At 32.4% G+C, this 27,660-nt stretch overlaps 1 protein-coding gene across 7 annotated transcripts in view; it reads left to right on the top strand.

Annotated features, from left to right (window-relative positions):
* LOC107440460 (cyclin-dependent kinase 5 homolog) overlaps positions 1–27,660 on the top strand; it is a 102,882-nt gene that overhangs the window by 55,864 nt on the left and 19,358 nt on the right. For 6 of the 7 annotated variants that reach the window (XM_087168525.1, XM_087168542.1, XM_087168531.1 and 3 more), the window contains 4 exons: positions 14,056–14,174; positions 16,691–16,816; positions 18,349–18,405; positions 26,938–27,052. In XM_087168525.1, the coding sequence (XP_087024651.1) occupies positions 14,056–14,174; positions 16,691–16,816; positions 18,349–18,405; positions 26,938–27,052 (417 nt within the window). Of the gene's footprint in view, positions 1–4,109; positions 4,262–14,055; positions 14,175–16,690; positions 16,817–18,348; positions 18,406–26,937; positions 27,053–27,660 lie in introns of those variants that run through there. The other variant, XM_087168567.1, reaches the window with a different exon arrangement.

Raw genomic sequence — 27,660 nt, 5'->3', positions numbered from 1 at the left:
AACATTAAAAAAAGTTGAGCAGCCACAACTTTAAGTTTTAATAAATATGATTTGATGTTATAAAAAATAAATTAACTATACGAAAATAGTAGTGAGTATGTCATAGATTTGTTTCTTTATGTCATGGCTTTACTAAAAATATTTTTTCTCCTTGTTTTCATAATAGCACGCATTTTACAGAAAATATTTGAACAAATTTAATGAAAATATTTTCAAATTTTTTTAAGGACTCTCTTATGAAGAAAATATTGTCAATCAAAAGTTGTTCAGTATAAAATATATGCAATTTTTTTAAGATATTGTAAGCATTTTGAAGAATACATATTTTTTCCAAAATAGAAACAATTGAAAACACATGGCAAAAATGAAGGAAATAAAAATAATTATTTTTCAAACTGCGTAAATTTTTTTTAATACTTTTATCTTCAAAAATATGTACACTTAATAATGCGATGATTTATATAGGGGATTATTTTTTAAAACTTTGTTTATTAATTAAGATATTCAAAAGAAATTGATTATTCTGAAGATATAAATATTTTATTACTCCAGATTTTTATTTAATTTACAAGAATAGTTTCTATTTGAAAATTTTTTTAACCGCAATATGTATGTAATTAACTGAAATAATTGTGTGTATGTAACTTTTTCTTTATAGAAGGACGAAGTATTTTGATCTCGTTATTTGAATTTTTCTAGTCTTAAACGAGGATAAAATTTTAACTTAATTCAACAAGCAACTTTTAAAAATATCCATGAGCGCGAAGATTCGTTTATGACTTTTGCGAGTGCTGTATTGCGGCGAGCGTAGGGTTGCCTCTGAGTCAGGGTTACTAGATAAGGCGGTGAAACAGTTGACAAATAAAACCGCGGCGAGTGGAGGTGCCCGGGAGTCGACAATGTGTAAAGTCGCAGCCGGGATAGCCTGGTTGGTAGGGCACTGGGCCCATGTCCAACAGTTCGTGGGTGCGATGCCCTCCGGCGGAAGATTCACCATGTAGTACATGGTGACTGATGCACGTTAAATCTGTCGAGTCGCAAAGTCCTCCCATATCAAATCAATACCTCTGGGGGTACTGATCCAAGAATTTCTTTGTCTTCTGGATTGGGTTCAAAATTACAAGGCTACGGAGTTGAACATTAGCAGTCTTAAACCAAAAAATTGGGTTGGCTGTTCTACGACGGATATAAAAATAAAATAAAATAGCAAAATCAATTTTCATGCAAAATCGATCGTTCAATGTCTCTTGGCGTATGGAACCCAAATTCCTTGTTTTTGAATCATTCCCGACGATTTTAAACGATGGGAAATTGCTTGCTGGTGTCACTTGTAATGTAAGAGCAAGTTCTTTTTGCTTTTGGGACGAATCTTCTTCCAATAATTCTTCCGATTCCTTGTCTTCGTACAATTTCGGCCTTCCACTGCGTTCTTTGTCTTCCACGTCAAACTCACCGTTTTGTAACTTCTGAAACCACTCAAGACAAATTCTCTCACTTAAAGCAGCCTCACCATATGCTTCTCTAAACAATAGATGCGCCTCAGCTGCAGATTACTTCGAATTGAAGAAGTAAATCGAAAGTTCTCTCAAATGACGCTTTTTTGGCACGAAACTTGACATTTTTGTACTAAAACAATTGCGTAATGCTAATACGGAATTACTAATACTTTAAGGTTATATGTTGTTACCAGATGGACAAACTTGAAATAAGACGTTTCACACCAGTCAACCTTCTGGTAGTGCCATCTTGTGACGAACGTCGGAACTTATTTGTACACCCAATAAAATAAAGAAAACTATTCTTAAAAGAAATAGATACATTACATTTAGAAATACTTTTGATTCCATTTTAATGATAGTTTCATTGAGATTTAATGAAACAGGCGTTATTTTCCGCCATCTTTCTTCTTCTAAGCTAAGGAATGTATTATAACGGTTTGTGTACCACGTGTTTAATCATCTGCAGCAGAGATGATTGTGCTCCGGGAAAAAAAAACCGGATTTCCGGATTTTTCCCTAGCCCCGTTCCGGAAATCCAATGTCCTGAAGTTTCAAGAAATCATCGATCACATTTATGTATAGAAATTCCTGTATATTTTATTTTAAAATATTAGAACTAGAATTTATACATGGTATCTCATTGTCTCTTTCATTTGTAAATATTTTTTTCTGGTAGAATAATAAATGTGATTAAAGATATAAGTAAACTTATGAATAATTATTCATTTAAATTATGCTGCGTATAATTTCATTAGAGTTTCATGTTTTGAAAATATCAATGATTTAAATTTATAATGATGTAAATTTTTTGAAATGTGCGTCATTATTGATTTTACCCAAGAAAGTTTCAGGATTTTTGAGTTGGGCTAATCTGCTGCAGCTTTGCCATTATCCCCCGAAATCTTTTATATTACAGCCTTAAAGAATGACATTAAAATAATAATTATAAATATATATACTTTAATGAGCTTACATTTTTCCTGTTTTCTTCTGAGAAGCTTTAACTAAGCTTAAGAATAAACTTAGATATTTAAAATAATAAATATTTAAATTGTAAATTTTTCTACTGGATACATTTCTTAAATTTGTTATGGTTGTGTTTTCTATGTAGGGAAAAAAAGGGCGGTTTTAGGGTTGTTCTAGAGCAGTGTTCCCCAACCCCCGGACCGTCCATTTCATTGAAACTGAATTTAAATTCCTAGATTTATACCCCAAATTAAAAATATCTATGTCCCATTAAAATTTTATTTTTAAAAAAAGGGGGGCCCCGACGGTAGAATATCCCGAGATTGGCAGAATACCCCGAGATTCCCATTACAGCACTTAAATCCCTATTGCCATTTCCGATAACCTATCTGTGTGAAGCGGGGTTTTCTGCAGCCAAAACAAAGCAACGGAATAAACTGTACATAAGCAACACACTTCGGGAGTCATTGTCTCCGATTACCCCCCCAGATGGAACCGTCTCATTGCCAAGAAACGAGCTCAGTGTTCTCATTGATTTAACGTTCTAGTAAGTTGAAATGTTAAATCACTTTAGATAAATTTTTTTGGTGTAACTGTATTTTATTTTGAAGGCATATTTAAATACAATTAAATTGAAATTAATAAATCAAAATCTAGAATATAAACAATCAACGCCTCCCCCCCCCCGTCAAGCGGGCTGCGGTAAATTTATCAAACGTTGACAGGTCCGCGGTGGTAAAAAGGTTGGGAATTAATTTCTCAAACTATGTAAATTACTATACAGGTTTGAATTAATTTCTCCGACGGTGTAAATTATTATACAGGTGTGAATTAATTTCTCCAACTGTGTAAATTACTATACAGGTTTGAATTAATTTCTCCGACGGTGTAAATTATTATACAGGTGTGAATTAATTTCTCCAACTGTGTAAATTATTATACAGGTGTGAATTAGTTTCTCCAACGAAGTTCGCTTCCTTAAAGTAGTGAAGTAGTCACTACAATTTCAAAGTAGTTTGTAGTCACATTTTAAAAAGAAGTGGTTGTAGTTAACATCTTTTTTTTTATAACCGTCGTTGAACAGCCGACCCAATTTTATGGGTTAACAACTACTCATGTTCAACTCCGCAGCCTTGTAATTTTGAGCCCCATCCAGAAGACAAGGGAGGGAACTCCTGGATCGAGTAAAGGGAGAAATTTGCCTTCGTGGAGGACTTTTTGATGGAGCTAATCCGCATTTGCGTTACATGGAGAGGAAGACTGCGAGAACCTCCCACGGTTAGCCTGACGGCAAGGGGACTCTAACCCATGATCCGTCTACCACTGGGGATATTTCACGTCAGCACTGTGGTCGGTGCAAGCCGGATGCGGAATTCGTATCGACTGGGAATTCGAACCCCAGGAATTGGAAGGCGAACGCTCTATCCCCTGAGCCATCGCGGCTCAGTTAACATTTGTAACAAAGTAGTTGTGAATGTAGTAAACTACGAAAATAATGTAGTTTTTCAGATCACTGCTTTGGATTATTTCAAAAGTTCATGGCCGAAGCTTATTTATTTATTCGAATAAATTGTGAGTGGGTCATTATATGTGCACACCTTTATCTCGTGTGCATTTAAGAGTGTTTCCGTTTGTCTCACTATCAGTTCTTGTGAGATAACGACTTATGCTGATAGCCATGAAGGACTGGGTGTGAGATTATGCTGCTGTTTTGTTACACTTTTCTCCAATGCCATCATCTGATCTCTCCCTTCGCGACATTTTGAACCAAGTACTTGCTCCTTGCTTCAAAGTCGGTCTGTATCTCATATTTACTATTTTTTATTTCAAACTCTAAAATACTTATCTCTTATTCCATTTCAAATAGTGAGTTTGAGTACTCGGAATTACTACTATCTGTGTTGTATTTATTTCTGGCTATTTTTTCTCTCTCAATTTCTTTTGATTGGCAGTGTCCATCATTTCTGAGGGGTCACAAAAGTGTCGACTATTATTTTATGCCGACTATTATTTTATATATTACCCACTGGCAAAACAGGTCTTGGTTTGGATCTGGCATTTGCTCACAAAATTGTTTCCTTGCTTTAGATTTAGCATTAATAATGTATAATGCTAAATCTAAATCTAATAAGTAATCTTGAACTCAGAATAATAACCTTCGCAGCTCCCTGTTTTAAGAATGTTTTTCCCTATTTTTTTTTAAAAAAAGAAAAGGAAAAAAAAAGTTGTCAATGGAAAAAATGCTAGGGGGAAGCTTTTATTATTATTTTTTTCCATGTTTAGTCAATACTCATTGGTAGGTTAATTTCAAAATAGTTAGTGAGGGATCCTTAAAATTTAACGGCCTAGGGCCCATTTTTGTCTTGGGGGGGAAGGGATATTTCCGTATCCTGATCTGGCCCGCCACCTATAATCGCCAAGTTGCCGAATAAATTTTAAACTTGTTAATTTTTTGGGGTGGGGGAAAAATTATACCGTAATACCTTTCGAGTTGGTTCCTTTCTGTGATGTTTTTTTTTAAATTTTTTTTATTATTTTTTATATGTTTCTCGCAGGCCGTTGCCAGGAAGTTGCTAAGACTTGGCAATTCTGCCATAGATATTACAATTCGAAAATCTTCTCACAGATATTCTAGTATCAAAAGCCGTGCAACAGACAAATCTACGTAAGCGGCAAAATATTCAAAATTTAGATTTGTATATGTTTGACATTTTTGTAACGACTGCAATTCTTTTTTTTTTTTTCTTTCAAAAATAAATTTTGTTTCATCTATTTTTTAAGATTCTGTTACATAAAGCTTTCATAGTATTAGCAATAGAAAAAAAAATAGTTGCCTAGCCCGTAAAGCAATGTTTTATTATAGAAATTCGTGATTTTAAACAGTGATGGAAGTATTTATTTATTTATTTTTTTACTTGTTCTTCCAATAGACACAAAAAACCTTGTGCTGCTTTTAAATTCATGCAGGTGTAAAATTATTTCAATCTCGAATTTTGATGCATCATGATTTGAGTACTTATTCTACACGTTCAAGAATGTTTGCTTCTTTAATAAAACCACGGGGAAAAAAACATGTATTCTGGTAGGTTTTCTTTTCTCTGTTTTTCTTCCTTTCAATTTTTTAACACATCTGCTATATAACAATATGTAATATAGAGTACGGGATTGCGAAGAAATTTTTTTCTTTCCTGATAACATATAGTGAAAAAAATAAATAGTAATATAGTTTTTCACGTGTTATTCTATTCTAACCGTAAAACCTTGGATGATAGACGCTACCCGGCGCCGAACTCAGTGCTGATTTAAAATATCCTCTGCGTTAGACGGACCAAGGATTAGAATCCCCTTGCCGTCGGACTAACCATGAGTTTTTTTCGCGGTTTTCTTTTCCATGTAATGCCAATGATGATTAGTTTCTTGAAAAAAACCATCCACGAAGACTAGTCGATCCGATTTCTTGATCCAGGAGCTCTCTCGTCTTCTGGTTTCGGTTCAAAATGACAAGGCTATGGAGTTGGACATTGATAATCGTTAACTCATAATTGCCGTAATCTCTATCGTAAACTCACCGGTTATAAAATAAAATTCCAACTTTGATAACCATGGCTATAAATAAACTCAAATAATGTGAAATAAGAATTGACAGCTAATCGTTTTATCTCTCTTATTATTTTTTTCTTCTTTGGATATTGCAGAAACTACTTTCAATACAGGTTAAATTTAAATTCCAGGTACTAACAGTCTAAATTATTGAGGTGCATTGATTTATTGATATTTCAGTTATCAATAAAGTAATTGTTACCAAGAAATATAGTACGGATGATTTTATTCCAGCTATAGATTTCATATTATATGAATCAATCACTGCTTTGAATGGAATTGATCATTAAAAATGGAACATTTTCATTCGTATAATGTTCACGTCTGAGCGAATCGGCTTTCGTGGGCACTGCGACATTTTAGGTTTATTGATGGAATACGTTTTTATATACTTGGATAAGTTTTTAAACGAACCATTTTGTTCAAATCTTCTTTATGGGTACTGATTTAAGTCATAATCTGTTCGGATGGGTTCAATTTAGAATTATTATGTTTCCTTGCTTTGTTCGTAGCTTGAAAGAATTTTTTACTTCTTAAATTTTTTTTTTACTATAGAAAAACGTTGATTAAATTTTGAGTCAGATAAAATATGCCTTTTTTGTTTCCCTACTATATGAGACAGCTGCATTTTTTAAAATTTATTTTATATAGAAAAATACTACATACGAATAAAATGTATTTATTTAAGCATATATGAAGTTTAATGTATGCCATATAATCAATATATTGCAGAGGATTGTTCCATCTGATTCAAATAATCTTTTTTAATTTTTTTTTCTTTTGATGCGTAATTGCAAAAGCATGTTTCCGCTACTCTTAACTTCCGTTTCGGAAATTTCCCGTCAATTAGATCTTCGGTATTTTTCCAAGTTTCTGTATCCTGTTTCAGCGTCACTGATATCTATTTCTGTAATATATACTTGGAATCGGGTTTTAATTTCCCCTCACCTGTAATTTAACTAATTCCCCTGGAAGTAGGCTTATGCAAGATTATGTTCTACTATATTTCTCTTTTATTCAGTTCTATGAATGGAACTTGAAACTATTCGTCGTTTTTTATTTTTTGAAAGCGAAAAGTTTTATTTTAATATTGATTAAAATCGGTTTGATAAAGGTTGTTGGTCTTTCTGTTATGTAAAACACTACTACAGTTTCTGTAAGGCGGTGAAATTTTGGTTAAAAAACGCTTTAATTTTGGACATCTATCAAATTATTGCCCAGTTCGAGAATCGTCATCGACCATAATTTTGGAGGAAAATAAAAAAATATTTATGATTCGAAGTATTAATAATTTTCTCTAAATATATTCAATAATAAATAGTTTTGCTACTTAAATTCCCGAGATTATATTTTTATTTAATAAACTTTTAAATATTTCTTCATTTAAAAAAATGTCTCAACAGCTATTATTTTATATTTAGTATTTTATGTCTCAACAACTATTCGATCTTAAACAATTATTTTATTATAACTTATTATTTTCCTTAATTTTTATTTTTTAAATGATGGCTGTGGCCGCTATCTCAGACGATTTTCACTCTTATAAATCAAAAACTAATGAATGAAATTGTGTGAAATATAATTTTTTTTTAATAGGAATATTTCAGGAACAATCCGATAGGCGAATTTCATCGTTACCGATATTATTTTCTGATTGATTTTAGGACAGATTGAGCCACGTAATTTATTTCAGCGAAAATAATTAGAAAAGTTTTGATATTTTGCAGTTATATTTTCTTGTACCAGATGATGAATCATTTTGTTCTAATTTCAATTTTGTTTTGCTGTAATTCAATAGTTTATTATAAAGGTTTTCCAGTTTGAATGAAATTGAGGGAATTTTTAGAAATAAGTAGATATTACATTACTATCTTAATAATTTTACTATATTATCATAAATGTTATTTTTGAATGTAGTTTTTTGACCTAAAAAAAAATTTCAATAAATTTAATTACATTATTAAGATTATAAACATTCATAAGACTCGCATTTTTGTTTTATGTGCCAAATATTACATATCTATAGTTAGCTTATTAGTTTACAACTAAAGCCATTTCATGCAGCGTTTATATTTATAAATTCTTCGAGAACAAGTTTTTGGTCACTAATAATACATGGTGCGTAGCGTTTTTAAAAAAGTGCTTAATTTGGATTTTAGTTTTTTAAAAGCCCTTAAAGGTGTTTTTGAAAAGTGCTTAATTTTTCCTTTTCAAAAATGAGATTTTTTTTCTTTACCGTGTCGATTTTCGCCATGTATTATGCAAAAGCATAATAAAGTCTTTAAAAATTATTTTGCATTTTGTTAATGTATACTGTACTTAGAAATATTTTTTGAGTGCTTAAATTGTACTTAAGAGGTGCTTATTTTTGGTTGAAAGATTTGGCTACGCACCCTGTAATATGTGTTTCGATTTCAGTTATTTATAACATTCTGCTTTCTGCTTGAGTTCGTTTGTCTAAATCAAATTTTTTTTTTAAACTGACCTTTCGGTTTTCTTTTTTGGAAAGTTGAGTAGCTGTTTTGGGAAATATTTCCGTATCGTGATCTGTTGCTACGATTGCCAAGGTGCCAAATAGCAATTTAAAAGCAAACAAACAAAAGACGTGTGGATGTTAGTTGGGGGTGGCTGCGAGTTATACCTTTTGAATTGGTCCCTTTCTCTGATGTTTTGTGGCGCCAGGCATGGTGCGTAGGCGCCAAAAGAATCAACGGGATTACAAACACACGATCGGCAACCTTGGAACTGCCTCAGTATTTAAGAAGCTTCGAACTTTACTCAGTCTCTATCCCACACAGTCTTACTTAATTTTTATGTTTCTGTTTTTAGCTTGTTATGTTCAGTTGTTAAATAAATGTTCAAGTTTATTGTTGTCATAGTTGTCTTCAACTTAATATGAGAGGGTTCCTCCCCCTCAATTGGTGACCCGGGTGTTTATTATGTTTTTGGATACGCTATTATCCGTTGTTTTACAATTTGGAATAGCTGCTTGAATTTGGTAATGTACAATTTCCTCTCTTATTTGGTCAACTGCTTTGCTTTGCACTACTTAAAATTTAAACTTAATGTATAGTAATATCTTTTTATTGTATAATGTTAGACTGAAATTTTTAAACATTATTGTAAGAGACTTTAATTAGTAGTTATTGAATTTGAATATACGAACTTTAAATGCTGTTGTATATATTTCTTAGTATAATATTTGTAGTTTTGAATCATTCTTAGTCATGTAAATACTTATTTTTATTGTGAATATTTCCATATATTCTCTAGTTATTGAATTGTTCTAATGTATATATATACAACTAGTTTAGTTTGAAAATTTTCATGAGTGAATCTTTAACTAGTTGCTTAGTTTTGTGTTACAATGACTGATAAAGATAAAACGGGAACTGAAACTGAAATTCATGGGATTGGCCTTCGCTTACCTGGATTTTGGATTGATAATCCAAGTCTATATTTTACGCAGATTGAGGCTAATTTTAAATTATCAGGGATTACTTCTGAATCTACTATGTATTGCTGTTTAATCTCTGTTCTTGATCAGAATATTATGCAAGTAATTGCGGACTTGGTCAGAAACCCAAATTTGGAAAAGCCTTACACTGCCGTTAAGGATAGACTTATTGCAGAATTTTCCTTGTCCGAGAGTAAAAGAATTCAAACTTTACTTCAGGACCTTGCATTGGGGGATTCTAAGCCGTCTGCCTTGTTGCGACATATGCGAGAATTAGCAGGATCTAATTTTTCAAATGAGGTTATTAAATCTATTTGGCTATCTCATTTACCCTCATCTATTCAGTCTATTTTAAGTGTCAGTACGGAAGGTTTAGACACTTTGTCAACTTTGGCAGATAAGGTTTCTGAAGTAACTAGTTTTTCTGCAACTTCAAGTTGTAATGAAGTTGTAAGTAGAGATTCACTTATGGAAAAAATAGCTCAAATGTCTACGGATTTGGCAGAGTTGAAGAACGAAATTAAATCTATGCGTAGATATCGAAGTCTATCCCGTAGTCGTTTGCGTTCCAAATCAAATGTTTCGAAAAAAATTTCTCACGCTTCTAAAGGTGAAGCAGAGAGTCAAACTGCCGAAACGAAAATTTGTTGGTATCATAGGAAGTATGCTAAAAAAGCACACAAATGTATTGAGCCTTGCAATTTTAATTTAAACTGATGAGCTCTACTATTAGTCCGGTGGTTAATAGTAGTGAGAATTTAAAATTTAGCCACCGACTTTTTGTTTCTGATCGCAAAACTAAGTTAATGTTCTTGGTCGATAGCGGATCTGATGTAAGTTTATTGCCTATAACATTTAAAGGTTGCAGGCCAACATCAAATTATGTGTTGCATGCTGCTAACGGCACTGCTATTAAAACATTTGGTGTTAAACTTATGTCGCTAGATTTTGGTTTACATCGAAAATTTGATTTTACATTTATAATTGCGAATGTTTCAAAACCAATTTTAGGCGCGGATTTCTTACGACATTTTGAGTTGTTAATCGATCTTAAAAATAAGAAATTAATTGATACGAAAACGTCTTTGGCTCATCAAGGTAAAATCTTTCCTTCCTCAATCCAAAGTGTTAAAACAATATTTGGCAATACTAAATATCACGATTTAATTCAGGAATTTTCTGAAATTACTAGAGTTAGACCTAATTATCTTAAAATTAAGCACGATACAGTGCATTATATTAACACGATTGGTCCTCCGGTCGCTTCAAAAGTTCGCAGATTGAATTCTGTTAAACTTCAAGCTGCCAAATCTGAATTTGATTTCATGCTGCAACATGGTATTTGTAGGCCATCCAAAAGTCCTTGGGCCAGCGCCCTACACATGGTCCCAAAAAGTAACTCTGATTGGCGACCTACCGGCGATTACAGAGCTTTAAACGCCTGTACTCGGCCTGATAAATATCCTTTACCAAATTTGCAGGATTTTTCTCAAAATCTGTTTGGCAAGAAAATATTTAGTATTATAGATTTTGTTAAAGCATATAATCAAATTCCCGTAGCAGAACAAGACATTGAGAAAACTGCAGTTATAACACCTTTTGGGTTATTTGAATTTTTGTATCTGCCTTACGGTTTGTGTAATGCACCTCAAACCTTCCAACGTTTTATTAACGAAGTTTTATATGGTTTAGATTTTGTATTTGCTTATATTGATGATATTCTCGTGGCAAGTGCTAACGAGACTGAACATTTGTATCACTTACGTTTAATATTTGAACGTTTAAAACAGTATGGTTTAACAATTAATGCTTCTAAGTGTATTTTTGGATCTTTTGAAGTACCCTTCCTTGGACATTTAGTAAATGAGCATGGTGTTAAACCCTTACCAAATAAAGTAGATGCAATTGTTAACTATTCTAAACCCAAAACTCTAAAAGATTTACGCAGGTTTCTTGGGTGTTTAAATTTCTATAGGAGATTTATTCCCAAAGCGGCAGAATTGCATGCCCCGTTAAACGCTTTACTTGGGGGTAGTAAAAAAGGCGATAGTAAAACTATTAACTGGACTGCAGAGTTAGAAAATTCTTTCGTAAAATGCAAAGAAAGTATTGTAAACATTACTCAGCTATCTCACCCGGCACCTGATTGCCAGTTAGTGCTGTTTACGGACGCTAGTGACATTGCAGTAGCAGGCGCCTTACATGAAAAAACTGGATCTGGTTATATACCTTTATCCTTTTTCTCCAAAAAATTAAATAATGCCCAAGTTAAATATTCTGTTTATGACAAAGAACTTTTGGCGATTTATTTGTCAATAATTCATTTTCGTTATATGTTGGAAGGAAGGGTATTTCATGTTATAACTGATCACAAACCTTTGACACACGCCTTTGCCCAAAGTTTTGAAAAGTGCTCTCCTAGACGTTTACGACAATTAGAATTTATATCACAGTTTACTTGTGACTTACGATATTTAGCAGGCGCAGAAAACTTAGTGGCAGACGCTTTGTCAAGGGTAGAAGAAATTGCTTTTCCTGACAAAATTGATTATGTGCAAATTGCAGCTGAGCAGTTGACTGATGAGGAATTGCAGGTATATTTAAAAAATCCAGATGTTACTAATCTTAAATTTAAATTAATTGTTTTGCCTAATTCTAATGTAAATTTGTATTTTGATGTCTCCCAACCTAGTGCTCGTTTGTATGTACCCATGAAATTTCGAAAAATGATTTTCGATTCTGTACATAACCTTGCACACATCAGTGCCCGATCTACTTTAAGACAGTTATGTAGTACATATGTTTGGCCTTCAATTCGAAAAGACATTGTTCAGTGGTGTCGCACTTGTTTAAGTTGCCAAAAGGCTAAAATACATCGACACGTTATATCACCATTGGGTAAAATTCCTGTGCCTAATGCTAGGTTCCAGCACGTGCATTTGGACCTGATTGGCCCATTACCGGTGTGTCGAGGATATAAGTACTGCTTAACTTTAATTGATCGGTTTACACGATGGGTTGAGGTGGTACCTCTACAAGATATCACGGCAAATACAGTAGCACGAGCAGTGATTTTTAATTGGGTTTCACGGTTTGGTGCTCCTGTTAGAATTTCAAATGATCAGGGAAGACAACTGGATTCCTTCACTTTCAAGAAATTAGCACAAATTCTGGGTGTTGAAATTATTCGTACGACTGCATACAATCCTAAGGCCAATGGGATGATTGAACGTGTTCATAGAACATTAAAAGCAGCCCTTATGTGCTATACTACAGATTCTTGGCTTGATAATTTGCCACTAGTTCTCCTGGGTTTGAGGACTGCTGTTCGGAAGGATTGGAACTTCTCTTCTGCTGAGTTAGTCTATGGGCAAACATTGAGAGTTCCCGGAGAGTTCTTTACTAACTCGGGAAATGACATCTCGCAGTCTGAATTGATTTCCCAGTTGCGTAAGGCATTTAGTGAGGTCAAGCCTGTAGCTTCTGTTTGGCATGACAAACGAGTCGTTTATGTACCAAAAGATCTTCAGACTTGTACGCATGTGTTCGTGCGACATGACGCCGTACGGAGACCATTACAACCTCCGTATGATGGTCCATATTCAGTTCTTAAGAAAAAATCTAAAATCTATCTTTTGCAGATCTCTACGAAGAAAAAGTGGATTTCTATTGACAGGTTGAAACCAGCGTATTTGCCAGTGGACGAGCCCCATACTTTATTCCACGATGATTCTCCTTGCCAGTCTGACCTTTCTTCAACTACAACTACCGAGTCTCCTTTGCCAGAAAAGGTACCGGACCCAAAGAAGTACGTTACTCGGTATGGTAGAAGAGTTCGTTTCAGAATCTGACGACTATGAAACTCCGGTGGGGAGTGATGTGGCGCCAGGCATGGTGCGTAGGCGCCAAAAGAATCAACGGGATTACAAACACACGATCGGCAACCTTGGAACTGCCTCAGTATTTAAGAAGCTTCGAACTTTACTCAGTCTCTATCCCACACAGTCTTACTTAATTTTTATGTTTCTGTTTTTAGCTTGTTATGTTCAGTTGTTAAATAAATGTTCAAGTTTATTGTTGTCATAGTTGTCTTCAACTTAATATGAGAGGGTTCCTCCCCCTCAGTTTTTTTAGTTTTTCGCTGGCCACTGCCCCGGAAGTTGCCAAGACTTGACGATTATTCTGCCACAGATCACGATACGAAACTCTTCCCTTGTTTTGTTTAATTATGTATAGTTTGTCTAAAATAAGAACTCCCCCAGACATTCGTCTGAACCTGTGGCGGTGACTATGGTAACGAGGTATGACTATTTCAAGTAGGGGTGCGGGGTCACTGCTTTGGAATGGTTTCGACTCTCGTCGGCGAGAGAAAGGGTATCTCTTTCTTCGATCTATTGTGTTAGTCCCAGAGTGAAGTTACCCTCCTTAAAATGCGCTATTCTTGTTTCCATAGCACCAGACAGCCTCAGACTTTGTGGCGGGAGGAGTTCTTAGCTTAGACAAACTATATCAATTTTATTGTTTTCTTTTCAGGTGTAGTTCATGAACATCCCAGAATCGGTTCAGATGGAGAGAGTGAGGAAGCATCTGGTGCCTCTGACGAAGTAGTTTCCCCGGTCAAGCGTCGGTCTAGGTCCCGGCATGTCAGTCAAGTAAGTCATCACACATTTCGCATTTAATTATAACAGTGGTTTCCTATTATTGTTATGAAACCCTAAATGATCCTTCTTTTGCCAGAACTCCGATTTTATTTTTCTTCCAAGGAGCTCCTTAGGAATTAGGAACACAAAAACCGAAGAAAGAACTACAAATTATTTTGATAATTATTTAACGTGAGAAACGAAATTTTTACATCACTTTGTTAATAATTTACTAAAAATTAGGTTTTATGACTGACCGTTGAATTAACTTGTTGGGAGCTAAGGAACTAATATCTAGCTAAGTTCTGACTGTGTTTTTGGTATTCGCTTGATCTGAAAATGAAGAAAATAAGCTGGCGTTTTCAATTAAATGGAATTGTTAAGAATGTTTATCACAGAGATACTCTTTGATTTTTGAATTTTGTTATTTTATTTTGAATTAAAAATTTAATGGGAAATAATCCAAATTTTTATTAATAAATATTTTAGTATATATTCTATATTTTGTTATTAGACTTTCTTTTACATTCCTTTTTTTGGCATATTACTTCGAAGCAGCAAAATATTAAATAATTAATAGGTTGTTGATTGGATATAAATATAATGGGATAACTGCATGTGACGTAGTGTGGGTATCTCGATCCTGATTGGTTGTTGAAACATGGCATTTGTTAAGGTTAGCAACTGTTCTTTCCATTCTATTTCGAGTAAGCCAAGCTCGTCAAGTATCAATTCTCTTAAGTGACACATTCTAGATTCTTTCACAAAGATTCTTTCTCAGAGATTTCAATTCTCTCACTGTATATATTTACACAGAGACTTAACACAAAGGCAGGCACTAAGCCAAGTGGGACATAAACAAACTAACTGGGCATCAAAGTTGTCAGTTACGTAAAATAAAAATATATCACGATTACAATAAAATACATAAGCAAATAATAAATATTAAGTTAAGTAAAAGAAGTAGACCAGAAAGAATTATATTTCAACTTATTTGATGTGCAATACCGCTCTGTATTTAATTTATTAATCGTTAATTAATATTCTAACTTATGTAGAGAAACTTAGCTCAACTTAAGTATGCCATTTTGCTGATAAAGATCAGCTGGCTGATGTTTTAGATGTGAGGGTATAGGAAGTCTTCTTCTTGAAGTGCGAGTACCCAATTACAGTTTCCAAAAAAATTTTTTAGTTTAAAAAAAAGTTCTGTCACTGAATCCTTTGTTGTTGTTTCTAATGCCACTTGCCACAGGGGCAACCCTGCTTGGTGAAATCGAGCAAATTTAAGGCAGAGTGTGCGATTGTTGTTTTTCAGTGGCGCCATCTATGGCCAAGAATTTGACTTCTGCCACACCATACGTTGCATCTGTTTATAGGGCGGACCCATTCATACATCCATTCATTCATCCATCTATCCACAGATCGTAATTTTGACCTGAATCAGAGAATGATCGATCTCCAGTCCAATGCTCCCAGAGGCATTGATTTGTTATGGAAACATGGAGGACTTTTGCCTCTCGACAGATTTAATGTGCATCAGTCACTTTACTACATGGGGAGTCTTCAGCTGGCCGGTTCAAACTCTCGGATATGGGCCCAGCGCCCTACCGACCAGGTTATCCCGGCCGAACCCTTTGTGACTCTTCCAAGGAACACTTTTTGGTTGACTCTGAATTAAACAAAGTATGAACATAATATAAAACAAAGCAGCATCCCTGATTTTTTTTCCAAATATTTCACTTTTAAAAGCGCCAAAATTTGACAAAAGTAAAGGAGATTAATTATACAACAGTAATAAAAGTCTGACATTCATTGATTGTGAAATATCAACGCATTCACAAACAATGAGATAGCTAGGAATAACATTACTTAGCGAAATTTCTTTTTAGTATGTTATAAATACAATTAATGTTGAATTTTCTTTCATTATATTTTCATTACATGTAGATTAATGTTTTCTTTCAAAACATTGACTGACTGACTGGTCGCCTCACAGCATTTGTTAATGCATCTTTATTTGAGGGCAAATGTGTCATACCATGAGAGAACAAATTTAAATACTTTTTACTCTTAAAAATTTGTACGCTTTATGATTTTTTAAATTTTCAAAATTTTTTTATTTGTTTTTTTTCCAGCTGTTGACTTAGACATCTGACATATCAGAAATTTGCTATATTGTAATCAAAAATAGGGGACCAGCCTATACATCAATATTAAAAATAAATCATAACAATAAATTTCGCACTTTTATTTCTGCATTAAAATTGTTCAATGCATGCAAATGTATTATTCAAATTTATAAAAAACTGTACAGAAATATATCATTATTGTTTGAAAAATAGGTTAAAAATAAACTAATCACAAAATAATTATTTAAATCAAATTTTTGGTTAGGGAAAAGCATTCATATTCAATAATGCATTAAATTTTCAGATTGTTCTTTGTTTGCATTCTGAAAATAAGATTTGTAAAATATTATTTTGAAAACGATTTACATGTTTCTGAATTGTATGTTATTTTTCCCCCAGCATGATATTAGTAAACGGCTCTCCCTCCCTGCCGATGTACACCTTCCAGAAAGTTTTCTTGCCAAACAGACAGTCAGTCCGACGTTGGAGGGTCCTATTAGTAGGACGCTCAGAAGGCAATCTCTGGTATGACATGAATTTTTAATTTGTATTATCTTTTAGATACTTTTTAGATACTTTTACTAGAATAGAATGCTGAAATATAGAATGCTGAAATATTTTTTTCTTTATTTTCTTTCTGCAAAAGTGTAAGCGTAAATATTTACTTTCATTTATTTGAAAATAATTATTCTGTGATGCGTATTAATTCAAAGAAATTTGTATTTTGCAGATGTTATTGTTTCATTGTATCGAATTTATTATTTGTGTGTCATTACTTTTTAAAGAAAATAAGTAATATCAAGTGTTTATTTTAGATCTCATAAATTTTTTACTAATATTTCTAATTAAAGTAATTGCTTCTTTAACTTTTTTTTAAAGATCTTATAGTTAGTCTTACTATTTGTACTGCTTTATTATATTTAAAAAAAAAAAAAGAAGAAAAAAACGATGTCAACAGTTTTCTATTGTTATTCTTAGTGCTTTCTTTAGAATCTGTTATTTCTTCAGGTCATTAGAATTTTTTTTCTTTTCATGAGTAGTGTTTATGAGTAGTAATTATTAGTTTATAGTGTTTATTTCCTTTTGAAAACGAATTATTTTTTTCTTCTTCAAAAAGATGAAATTTAATTACCCTATCATCTGATTTCCCATCATTACCAGATTGATGATAATAGTAAGTGCTAATAAAATTAGGATAAAAATTGAAAACAAGTCTCTCTGAATGGCATTTGCAATCATGATATGCAAACATCTGCAACATTAAATATTTTTTGTTACTATATTAAATCTTTTTTTAATTAAGACTTTTTCACTTTTCTCCGTATCTATGTATTATTATTATTTTGTCTTTTGTAATTCCTATGATTTTGAAAATGTGAACATTTATTTAATCAAAACAATGTTTTTTTTTGCAACTTGAAAACTCAGTTTCTAAAGATTCGAATGAAAGCTTTTAGTACTGAATATGTTGGCTTTTTGAAACTTTATTGCCACTTTCTGTGATTAAATAAACGTGTATCCAAAAAGGGAATAATTTTTTTAAAAATAGAAATCTTCACATTTTTAGTATAAATGATCTTTCAAATATTTTCCTGTTAAAAGTTTATTTTAATATGACAGCATTGCACTCCTTTGTATCATTAGCTCTTTTCAGTTTCTTTCTAACTTAAAACTTATGTTTTATAATGATGATCTACGTTCAATTGCTCTACATTAGTATCAGTAATTAGCTTTTAAAGAATAAGTGTAAATGAGTAATATGTATGATTGTATATATTTTTAAAATTAAAAGTACAAATTGTTTTATGTAGGGTGTGTTTGTAGGAAGTAATCACACACAAATACACCATAATATTCTAAGCTTTTAATATCTCTGGATTTTTGGTGTATCAAGGCAAATTAGAAAAAGATTTTTTTCTCTTACATTTTGAAATTATACAGTATTCTATTAAATGTAAATATTTTTTCCTTTTCTATATCAATGAAATGGTCATAATAAATTATATGATCTTATATACTTAAATACCTAGAGTGTAAATTTGCAATTTTTTTTCCAGTCAGAAATAGGTTTTGGTAGAATAGAATCTTATGTGAAACTTCATAAGCTTGGTGAGGTTAGTATAACCTTTTATTTGAAATTCTCTTTAAGAATATAATTTTTAAAATTGGCCATGTTATGCATTTCTGTTTAAAAAAAGATATTAGATATTGAATTCTTAAGATTGCTTTTATACATATTGCGTATAAAAGCAATCGTTTTCGTAAAAGCAAAGTGCGTAGAAGCACTCGTAAAAGCAAAGTGCGTAGTGTTTTTAAAAAGTGCTTAAAGGTGTTTATTTTCGTTTTTTAAATGCCCTTAAAGGTGCTTTTTTCATAAGGTGTTTTGGAAAAGTGCTTAATTTTCCCTTTTCAAAAATGAGATTTTCTTTTCTTTACCATGTCGATTTTAGGCATGTATTATGTAAAAGGGTGCTTTTCATATTTTTCTATTAGTCTTTTGATTATTTTATAATGGCTAATATAATCAAGAAAAAGAGTTCTTTGTCAGAAATTAGTTATTTTATCATGATCATGTAAAGTCTTGGAAGAAATATTACCATGATAAGAAATATTAGCTTCCAATTAATAGTTGTAGATAAATGATAAGATGAAGCTTAAAGATAAGTTGATATTTTAAAAATTCTATTAATTGAAGAGTAAAATTATTCTTGGTTTCTTTCTCTGTCCTTTTATTTATTTATTTATTGTTATTTTTTTTAAGGAGGACATTTAAAAAATCAATAAAAGTTTATAGCCATAAATGCTTTCATTAGAAGTGTAGTTTTCAAAATATTTTGCTAAATATACAGATTTTAAAGTTATTTGTTGAAAATATTAAATACTTTCTTCAGTCTTAATGAAAAAGTATAAACTTGTAGTTAGAATCTTTTAATGTATAACTTTGTGCCATTTGAAGAAATCTAATTTTGGGCAGTTGGAAGAAAATGTATATAAAGGTTAAGAAATGAAATAAACAAATATTTTTCGAAAGCATATTTTTAAAATATAGGAGATAATAGATTTTATACCTTCATAATAAGATTGTGCCTGACAATTACTTTAAGTAATCGGTCTAATTTCAGACCCTTAATGAGACTAATTTTGTCTCATTTATGTTTAATAAACACTTGGAACTTTTTCAATTTTTTAAAGATCTAAATCTGTTTTTAATTTGTTCAATCAAAATCAGATCAGTTGTTTTAAATTTTTTAATAATTTAAAAAATTATTAGATTTCTTATAGGTACTTCTTTTATTGGGTGCTTTTAAAAAGTGCTTAATTCTCCCTTTTTCAAAATGAGATTTTTCCTTTACTATATCGATTTTCGCTGCGACTTATGCAAAAAAACACATTTCACATTGTTCAATTCAACGTTTTCACAATTAATTCAATCTGTTTCGGCGTATTGTCAGTCCGTAGCGTATGAAAACGCCATTCGCTTTACATGATTCAAAATTTTTATGATTTTTGACAATTGTCAAAAACAATGCCAATTTTTTTTTTTTTTGACATGACGGTTAAAACAAGATAAAACCGTCAATTGTTAAAAACTTTCCAATCCTGCCTGGTTATGATATTTTTTTAAAGTGCTTAAAAATATTTTTTGAGTGCTTGAAAAGTGCTTAAAAGGTGCTTATTTTTTGTTGCGTAATTTGACTACACACCCTGTATTTTAATCTAATTGAATTTCAAGGTTAATATGCATATTTAATTGAATTCATTATGTTAAATGATTTGTTATTTATACTGTCATGACATGATTGTTTTTTTAATAATATGATGTGTTGTTTTTGTCATTTATAGTATACTGTACATGATGGTTGTTATTCATAATATCCTAATTTATAATGGTTGTTGATTAACTTACTTATTGTTGTCTAAAGGATGCCCATCGAGGTTCTTAATTAATTAGGCAGATCGTAATTAACAATATTTTATTAACATAAACAACAACAATAGTAAAAGACAGAGCGCCGCATTAAAGCGACCGTATTAATTAGCTCGTACATATTATCTGATTACGTGGGTGGAAGCGTTAGGAACTTCTTTGCGCATGCGCGCGTCTTATATATTCTTTAATTTCTCCACATACACTCCCACCTTTTGAGTTTAATTAATCTTAATCACACTCAAAAATTGAATCTTACTAAACACTTATAAAATGAAATGTACTTAAACTTATAAAATGACACACAAATATGACATACATGTAACTTTAACAGAAAACATATATATATATAAAAATTCACAAAACATTTAACTTTTGACTTCTAATCTATAAAGTCTCTGGACAGGTCTCATGAACTCAGAATTCTCTGTCTTTACGAGAGCAAGCCTTGTTTTGCCATCACGACCTGGAATTAATTTCAATACTCTAGCTAAATTCCAAAAAGCGCGTTTTTTATTAGCATCTTCCACTAAAACAATTTCACCGACCACTAAAGGATTATCCTTGAAATCTCTTATAGTTTGTTGACGTAACTGACCTAAATATTCAGTCCTAAACCTATTTCTTAAAGACTCTCTTACTCTTTGGAGATGTTTAGCTCTCTTACTTAAACCTTCCTTATCTGCCTTATCGATGTCTGTAACACCTGAAGAAGGTATTTCGTGCAGAAACATTTCTGGAGTCAAAGGGGAAACGGTGTCCACGTCTTCCGATACGTAGGTGAGGGGTCTCGTATTAATTATTCTTTCACAATCACACAAAATTGTGACCAACTCCTCATAATTTAAGGAAGAGCGTCCTAATATCTTACGTAAAATTCGCTTCACCATTTGTATTAACCGCTCCCACCAACCACCCCACCAGGCGGCGGAAGGAGGGTTAAACCTCCACCGTATCTCATGCTCTGCAGCTTTTGAAGCTAACTTGTCCCATTCTATCGAATGAAGAATCTTTTGCGCACCAACAAAATTCGTTCCGTTATCGGAATATATTACCGACGGTCTTCCTCTGCGCGCAATAAAACGTCTTAAGGACTGAAAAAAGGCCTCCGTAGTTAATAGAGTTACTAACTCTAAATGTATAGCCCGGTACACAGCGCACGTGTAAAGTACTATATAAGACTTTTTCCTATCCTTAAGATATAGTGGTCCGGCTAAATCGACACCTACAATTTCGAAAACAGATGCATCATTAACTCTAACTTTAGGCAAAATTCCAGGCGTGACATTACACTTTGTAGCATTAAATCTTAAACATTTTACACACTGTCTTATACAATTTCGTATAGTTTTACGACTTTTCAAAATCCAAAACTTTTCTCTTAAGTGAGACATTATCATAGTAGTACCAGCATGTAAAAGTTCATTATGACAATTAATAATTAACAATTTGACAACTGGGTGATCACTAGGTAATATAACTGGATAAATGAAATTAGATTTATCTTCACGAAAAACTAAATTAGTTTTAGCTCTAATAATACCATCATTATCAAAAAATGGACTTAATTGTCTCAACTTATTATCATTGATACCTGTAAAACTGTCCTTTTGTATCAAAAGAATGAGACTTTTCTCTGCTCTATCCAATTCATTTACACTCAAAAACTTAGAACAGTTCTTACCTAAATTTCTACAATTATTTTAAAATCTAAAAATCCAAGCTATCATATTTACAATTTTCTTATATGAAGAAAAATATTTATAATACCAATTATCATAAACATTATCATTTTTACTTAAATTTACAATGACAGATTTACGCAGTTCAGAGTTGACTAAATTCTCATCTGGGGCTTCAAAGGATTTTGGCCAATTTTGTTCGTTTTCATACAACCAGTTAGGCCCCTCCCACCAACGACGTTCAATAAGTTGCTCAGCTGAACAATCTCGCGAAGCAAGATCGGCAGGATTAAAAGATCCGGGAATGTGGCGCCACATGGTGTGAGAAGTCAAAGAGCGAATTTCTTTTACACGATTTTGAACAAAAATACCCCAGTTGAGTTCCCGTTTTATCCAACTCAAAACTGTCGTTGAATCTGTCCAACAATAGATATCAATATTGTTAAGATTCAAATCTTTAATTATATTTGCTAACAATCTAGATCCAATACAACATGCAAGAAGCTCTAGCCTTGGTATTGTCAATGGTTTTAGAGGTGCAACTCTACTCTTAGCTTGCACTAAATTAACTTTAACAAAAGGTTCATTGGTACTTTCAACTCTTACAAACACACAAGTTCCATAGGCTAGCTTACTTGCGTCACAAAACACATGTAGACTCATCAAGGTATTTGACAAATCGAGACAAATCCATCTTGGAATCTTAATGTTCTGTAGCAAAGGTAATTGGATAAACCAAGATTTAAATTTCTTAATCAAATTATCAGGTAGTTTGTCATCCCATTTGATTTTTGAACTCCAAGTTTCTTGTAAAATTAACTTAGGTAATAACATTACCGGTGCCGTGAAACCGATTGTATCAAATACCTGATGAGCCACAGCTAACACTTTTCTTTTCGTAATTAATTCGTCAGAATTATCTGCTCGTTCAATCTTACATGACAAAGTGTCTTTCTCCGTGTCCCAAATAAGTCCCAAAATTGGTACATTTTTTGTAATAGATGAATCCTTAACACATAAATCAGGTAAATTTGTCTGCCAATCTCTTAAATTAAAATGACCCTGAGACATTATACATTGTGATTCTAAAATAAAATTTTGAGCTTCAGTTTCTGTACTTAGACTAGTTACACAATTATCTACATAAAATGATTGTTTAAGAATATCTGCAGTACTATTTAAATTTTCAGAAACTCGATTTAAATGGTAACGCAATGTAGCGGCAAGTAAAAAAGGACTTGAGGTAATTCCGAAGACTACCCTTCTGTGCCGATACATTTTAAGTTCGTCCGAATTGTCTTCACTGTACCACAAAAATCGCAAAAAATCTCTTTCTTTGTCCCGTATTGATATCTGTAAAAATGCTTTCTCAATGTCCGCAGATATACCCACAAAATTCTTACGAAATCGATTAAGAATAGACGGGATCATTTCTATTAAGTTTGGTCCAGTAGCCAAACATTCATTTAAAGATGGTTTTCCGGCTGACGCATTAAAAACCGGCCTTATTTTCGTACTAGAATTTTCCTTAACCACTGCTCTATGAGGCAAATAATGAACATTATCTACCTTTACATCGTTAGCCACTTCAATAATCCCTAAAGATGACCAATCCTTAAATACGTTAGAATAAGCTTCAAAATTACCCGAATTAATTAATTTCTTTTTCGTATTCAAAATCGACTTAAGTGCATTATTTTTATTATCAGGCAAAAGCGAGCTGTCTAAAACCCATGGTAAAGATATTTCATACCTCCCCTCCAAATTGACTTGAATGGTATTCTCGAAATGATTTAATGTTTCTTCCTCCAACTGAGTTTTTGTTTTGTCTATCTCTGGATCCGTAATTCCCAATGCGTCTAATTTCCATAAATCAGAAATGTTTCTATCCTTCACGAGAAGTGAAGAAATGTAACAAGAAGCCTCGCTCTCCCCCTTTGGCATATTGCCAACATTTAACTTCCCAATTAAAGTATACCCTAGCCTAGTATGAATCGCACAGGGTCCTGCACTCAAGTTTTTTATTCTACCCGTAAATAATTTTCCGGCAATATCTGCCCCTATCAACAACTTAATTCCTTTATCAAAATTACAAAATTCTTTGTCCAAATCACTTATTTTAATATTTAGTTTTCGTAACTCTTTAACCCAGGGGCCATATGGGATCTGTTTAATATCAGAACAGATTTGTTTTTGACTTAAAGCTTCAAATCTGCATCTATAACTCCTATCAATGCTACTTAATTCTACATTATATACATTGTGCATACTTTCTTCAGTTTCGACCCCACCAAAAAGTAATTGCTTAATTTCTACTTGTTTTATAGGCATATAACTCATACATTGTGCAACATCTTCAGAAATATAACTTCTCATACTACCAGTATCTATAATTCCACGAATTAACATTTCCTTTTTACCATTATGCACTCTTACAATTAAAGTTTGAAGCAATACGTCTGAGAGTTGAATTTGATTATTTAACGTACTTATGTTGTTTTCATGGTTTTCTTCATTCGAAACATTATCGATCTTATTTTTCGGATTATCAGGACAAAAAATAGAAAAATGTCTATTATTACAAATTAAACATCTAACATACTTTGCTTTGCAAGTATTAGCTCTATGACCCTTTTTTAAACAGACGAAACAAACGTTCTTTTTCTTAATTATTTCTTTTTTGGTTTCCAAGGTCATAGATGCTAATTCTCTGCAACTCTCAGATGTATGTGCTTTATCACAAAATATACAAATATTCGTATCAAATTTCTTAAACTTATTTATACATTCATTTTCATTTTTATTAGAGTTAAACAATTCACATGAAGAAGCAATATGTTTTGTTTCATACTTATTAACATGCTTTTTACTATTAACATTTTTATCTGAAGAAAATGATTCCTTACTTAATTTTAATCTATATTCAGATTCAACTTCATTTCGTAAAAATTCTATTAACAAATCTAAATCAGTCTTACCTGACGTATCGGTCGCACAATTCTTTTGCCTTTCAAATACCTGTAATAAATCCGTGGGAATAGCGGATTCTACCAAAGGAAATAAGAAATCTGCATATTTATCTTTCGTTAATCCCAGTGATTCGAGAGCTCTTAGTTGTGTTTGTAGTTTATCATATAATGTAGCTAAATCAACTTTAGATTTATCACTTAACACAAGTTTTAATAAGTCCCGTATGTAGACTTGCGTGAGAACACTTTCATTTCCAAATCGTGTTTTTAAGTGTTCAACAGCTTTCGTATAATTTTCTTTTGTTGCTGGAAAACTCTCGATGATTAATCTTGCTTTGGATCCCGCAACAGTGCTTTGTATTAAATACTGGAACTTTTCCCGCTCCTGAATTCTTTCATCATCGTGTATTTTGCTGAATAAAGTCCAGAAATTAAGCCACTGCCTTGGATCACCCGTAAATTTCGGTAGTTCGATGTCAGGTAACTTATACGCCGTAGATGGAGACTTATTTGGTGTAGACGTATCATCACGAATCGGCGTCGTAGTTTCGGTTTTGGTAGTCGCCGATATTAGCTTTCCGGCTTTCACTTTTGTGGCAGAAAATTTGTCGTAGTATTCCTCGGAAGCTTCATATTCATTGTTGTACTCCTGCTCCGTGCATTTTGCGGCTTGCATATTTCGTAGGTGTAAGTTTTGAGTATCTCGTAGCTGCTTACATTTTTCCATTAAAGTATCCAAACTTATTTCTATTTCGATGATATCCGGTGTCTCAGTTCTTATTAATCCTTCTAACTTATTTAAGGCTTTCGTAAAACTTGTCCGTGAAGCCGCTCGTAATTGTTTTGAAGCATCCATGCTTACGTAATTATAGTTTCTTTACTGCGTAGTTGATGTTTTCTTTTTACGATCCGCTTTGCATCAATTCGATGCACGTCCAGACAGGGATGCCACTATATCGCTTAACTTACTTATTGTTGTCTAAAGGATGCCCATCGAGGTTCTTAATTAATTAGGCAGATCGTAATTAACAATATTTTATTAACATAAACAACAACAATAGTAAAAGACAGAGCGCCGCATTAAAGCGACCGTATTAATTAGCTCGTACATATTATCTGATTACGTGGGTGGAAGCGTTAGGAACTTCTTTGCGCATGCGCGCGTCTTATATATTCTTTAATTTCTCCACAATGGTTATTGTTATATTACAGCTTAACCCTGCTATAGTGAACCCAGAATACAGGGAACACTCAGCTGTAGTAAATGCTTTTAGTGGCCCATCCAGACAGTTATTTAACTAATGTTGTTTAATACGCTTATTAATACTGAATAGATGTTGTGAACAATTAGTTTTTTGTGAGCTCTATAATTTTTAAAAAAAATAAATGTAAGAACATTTTTGGTTAACGTGATAAGTTCAAAAGTATATAATTATGACTTTAATTTAAAAATGAAGTAATAGACATTATGAGACATTCTAGAATGAATAATTCTAGTGATTTCAGGAGCAGGCACATGGGAGGGCAAATTGGTTAAATAGAAATTCCTTGTTTTTAGCTAAGCTGGCTAAAAAAATTATTAAAAAAAAATTAAAAAACCTAAGCAGCTGATAAATTTTAAAAATGACGAAAATTCAAAAGATAAATGCTCAAAAAATTATAATAGGGAGACAACCCCTTAGTCGATGCAGATTAAAAATTTTATTATCGGAAGAAATTTGCAGAGAGGAAATTTCTTTGTACAGAGACTATTATTACTTATAGAATTATGCTACATACACTCTTATATTTTTTAAGTTTTATAGATATAATTATGTACTATTGCAATTATTGTTTCTAACAACTCTATTATTGCATTATGCAAGTGCTTAATTTTCCCTTTTCGAAAATGATTTTTTCTTTTCTTTTCTATTTCGATTTTTACTTCGTAATATGCAAAAGCGTGCTTTTCACATTGTTCTGTTCAATGTTTTCACAACTCATTCAACCATTGTATGATAGTAGTATGCTAAATTATTCTGTAATATCTTATTTTTGAAATTACTCATGATTCATATTTGATTGCAGGGTACTTATGCAACTGTTTATAAAGGTAAAAGCAGACTGACTGATAAATTAGTTGCGCTGAAAGAAATCAGACTAGAGCATGAAGAAGGAGCACCCTGCACTGCCATTAGGGAAGGTTAGCTTTCTTAATTCTAATTTATGCTTTTTTAACTACCCCAAAATTTGAAATTAATTTTTTGCTTGCAATTGATCTGTGCAAATCATGCTCACTTTTAAATGTTTAAATGTGTAGAAATATTTCTTTGATATTTTTTTTTGATTTTACTTAAAAGTTTTTTCCAGTCAGTGATATGATTTTTATGACTTTTATTGTGTGTGAAAGACATCATATTATCTTTTTATAGCTGTAAAGAAAATTAAATTATAATAGTTCTTTGCATTTTTCCAAAAAAAAAGTTTTTGCTTTTTTTTTAAAAAAAAAAAGTTTTTGCATTTAAATAATGTCTGTGCTAATTTAATTCTATTAAAAAAATTTAGAATCTTAACTTTTGTTGTTTTTGTTTCGAATGACACTTGAAAAAGCCAAGTTTACAAGCTTTGTGAATTAAGCCAGTAAGAAGGGTCTTTTTTCATTTGTAAAAGTGCAACTAGTAAAAGGGTAAAAGTGTGGCTTAATCCAGAATGCCCTAATGGATGCTAGCATTACTCATTCATTGGGCTACTGCCACAATTTAGACATGGAAAATTTTTTTATCTTGATCCCTGTACCCATGGTACTGCTCA

The sequence above is a fragment of the Parasteatoda tepidariorum genome, chromosome 1 (assembly GCF_982258835.1).
Source record: "Parasteatoda tepidariorum strain Cologne lab strain chromosome 1, Ptep-v5.0, whole genome shotgun sequence".
In the NCBI taxonomy this organism is placed as follows: domain Eukaryota; kingdom Metazoa; phylum Arthropoda; class Arachnida; order Araneae; family Theridiidae; genus Parasteatoda; species Parasteatoda tepidariorum.
Note: the sequence above shows the minus strand (reverse complement) of the source record. Positions and strands in the feature narration are given on the sequence as shown.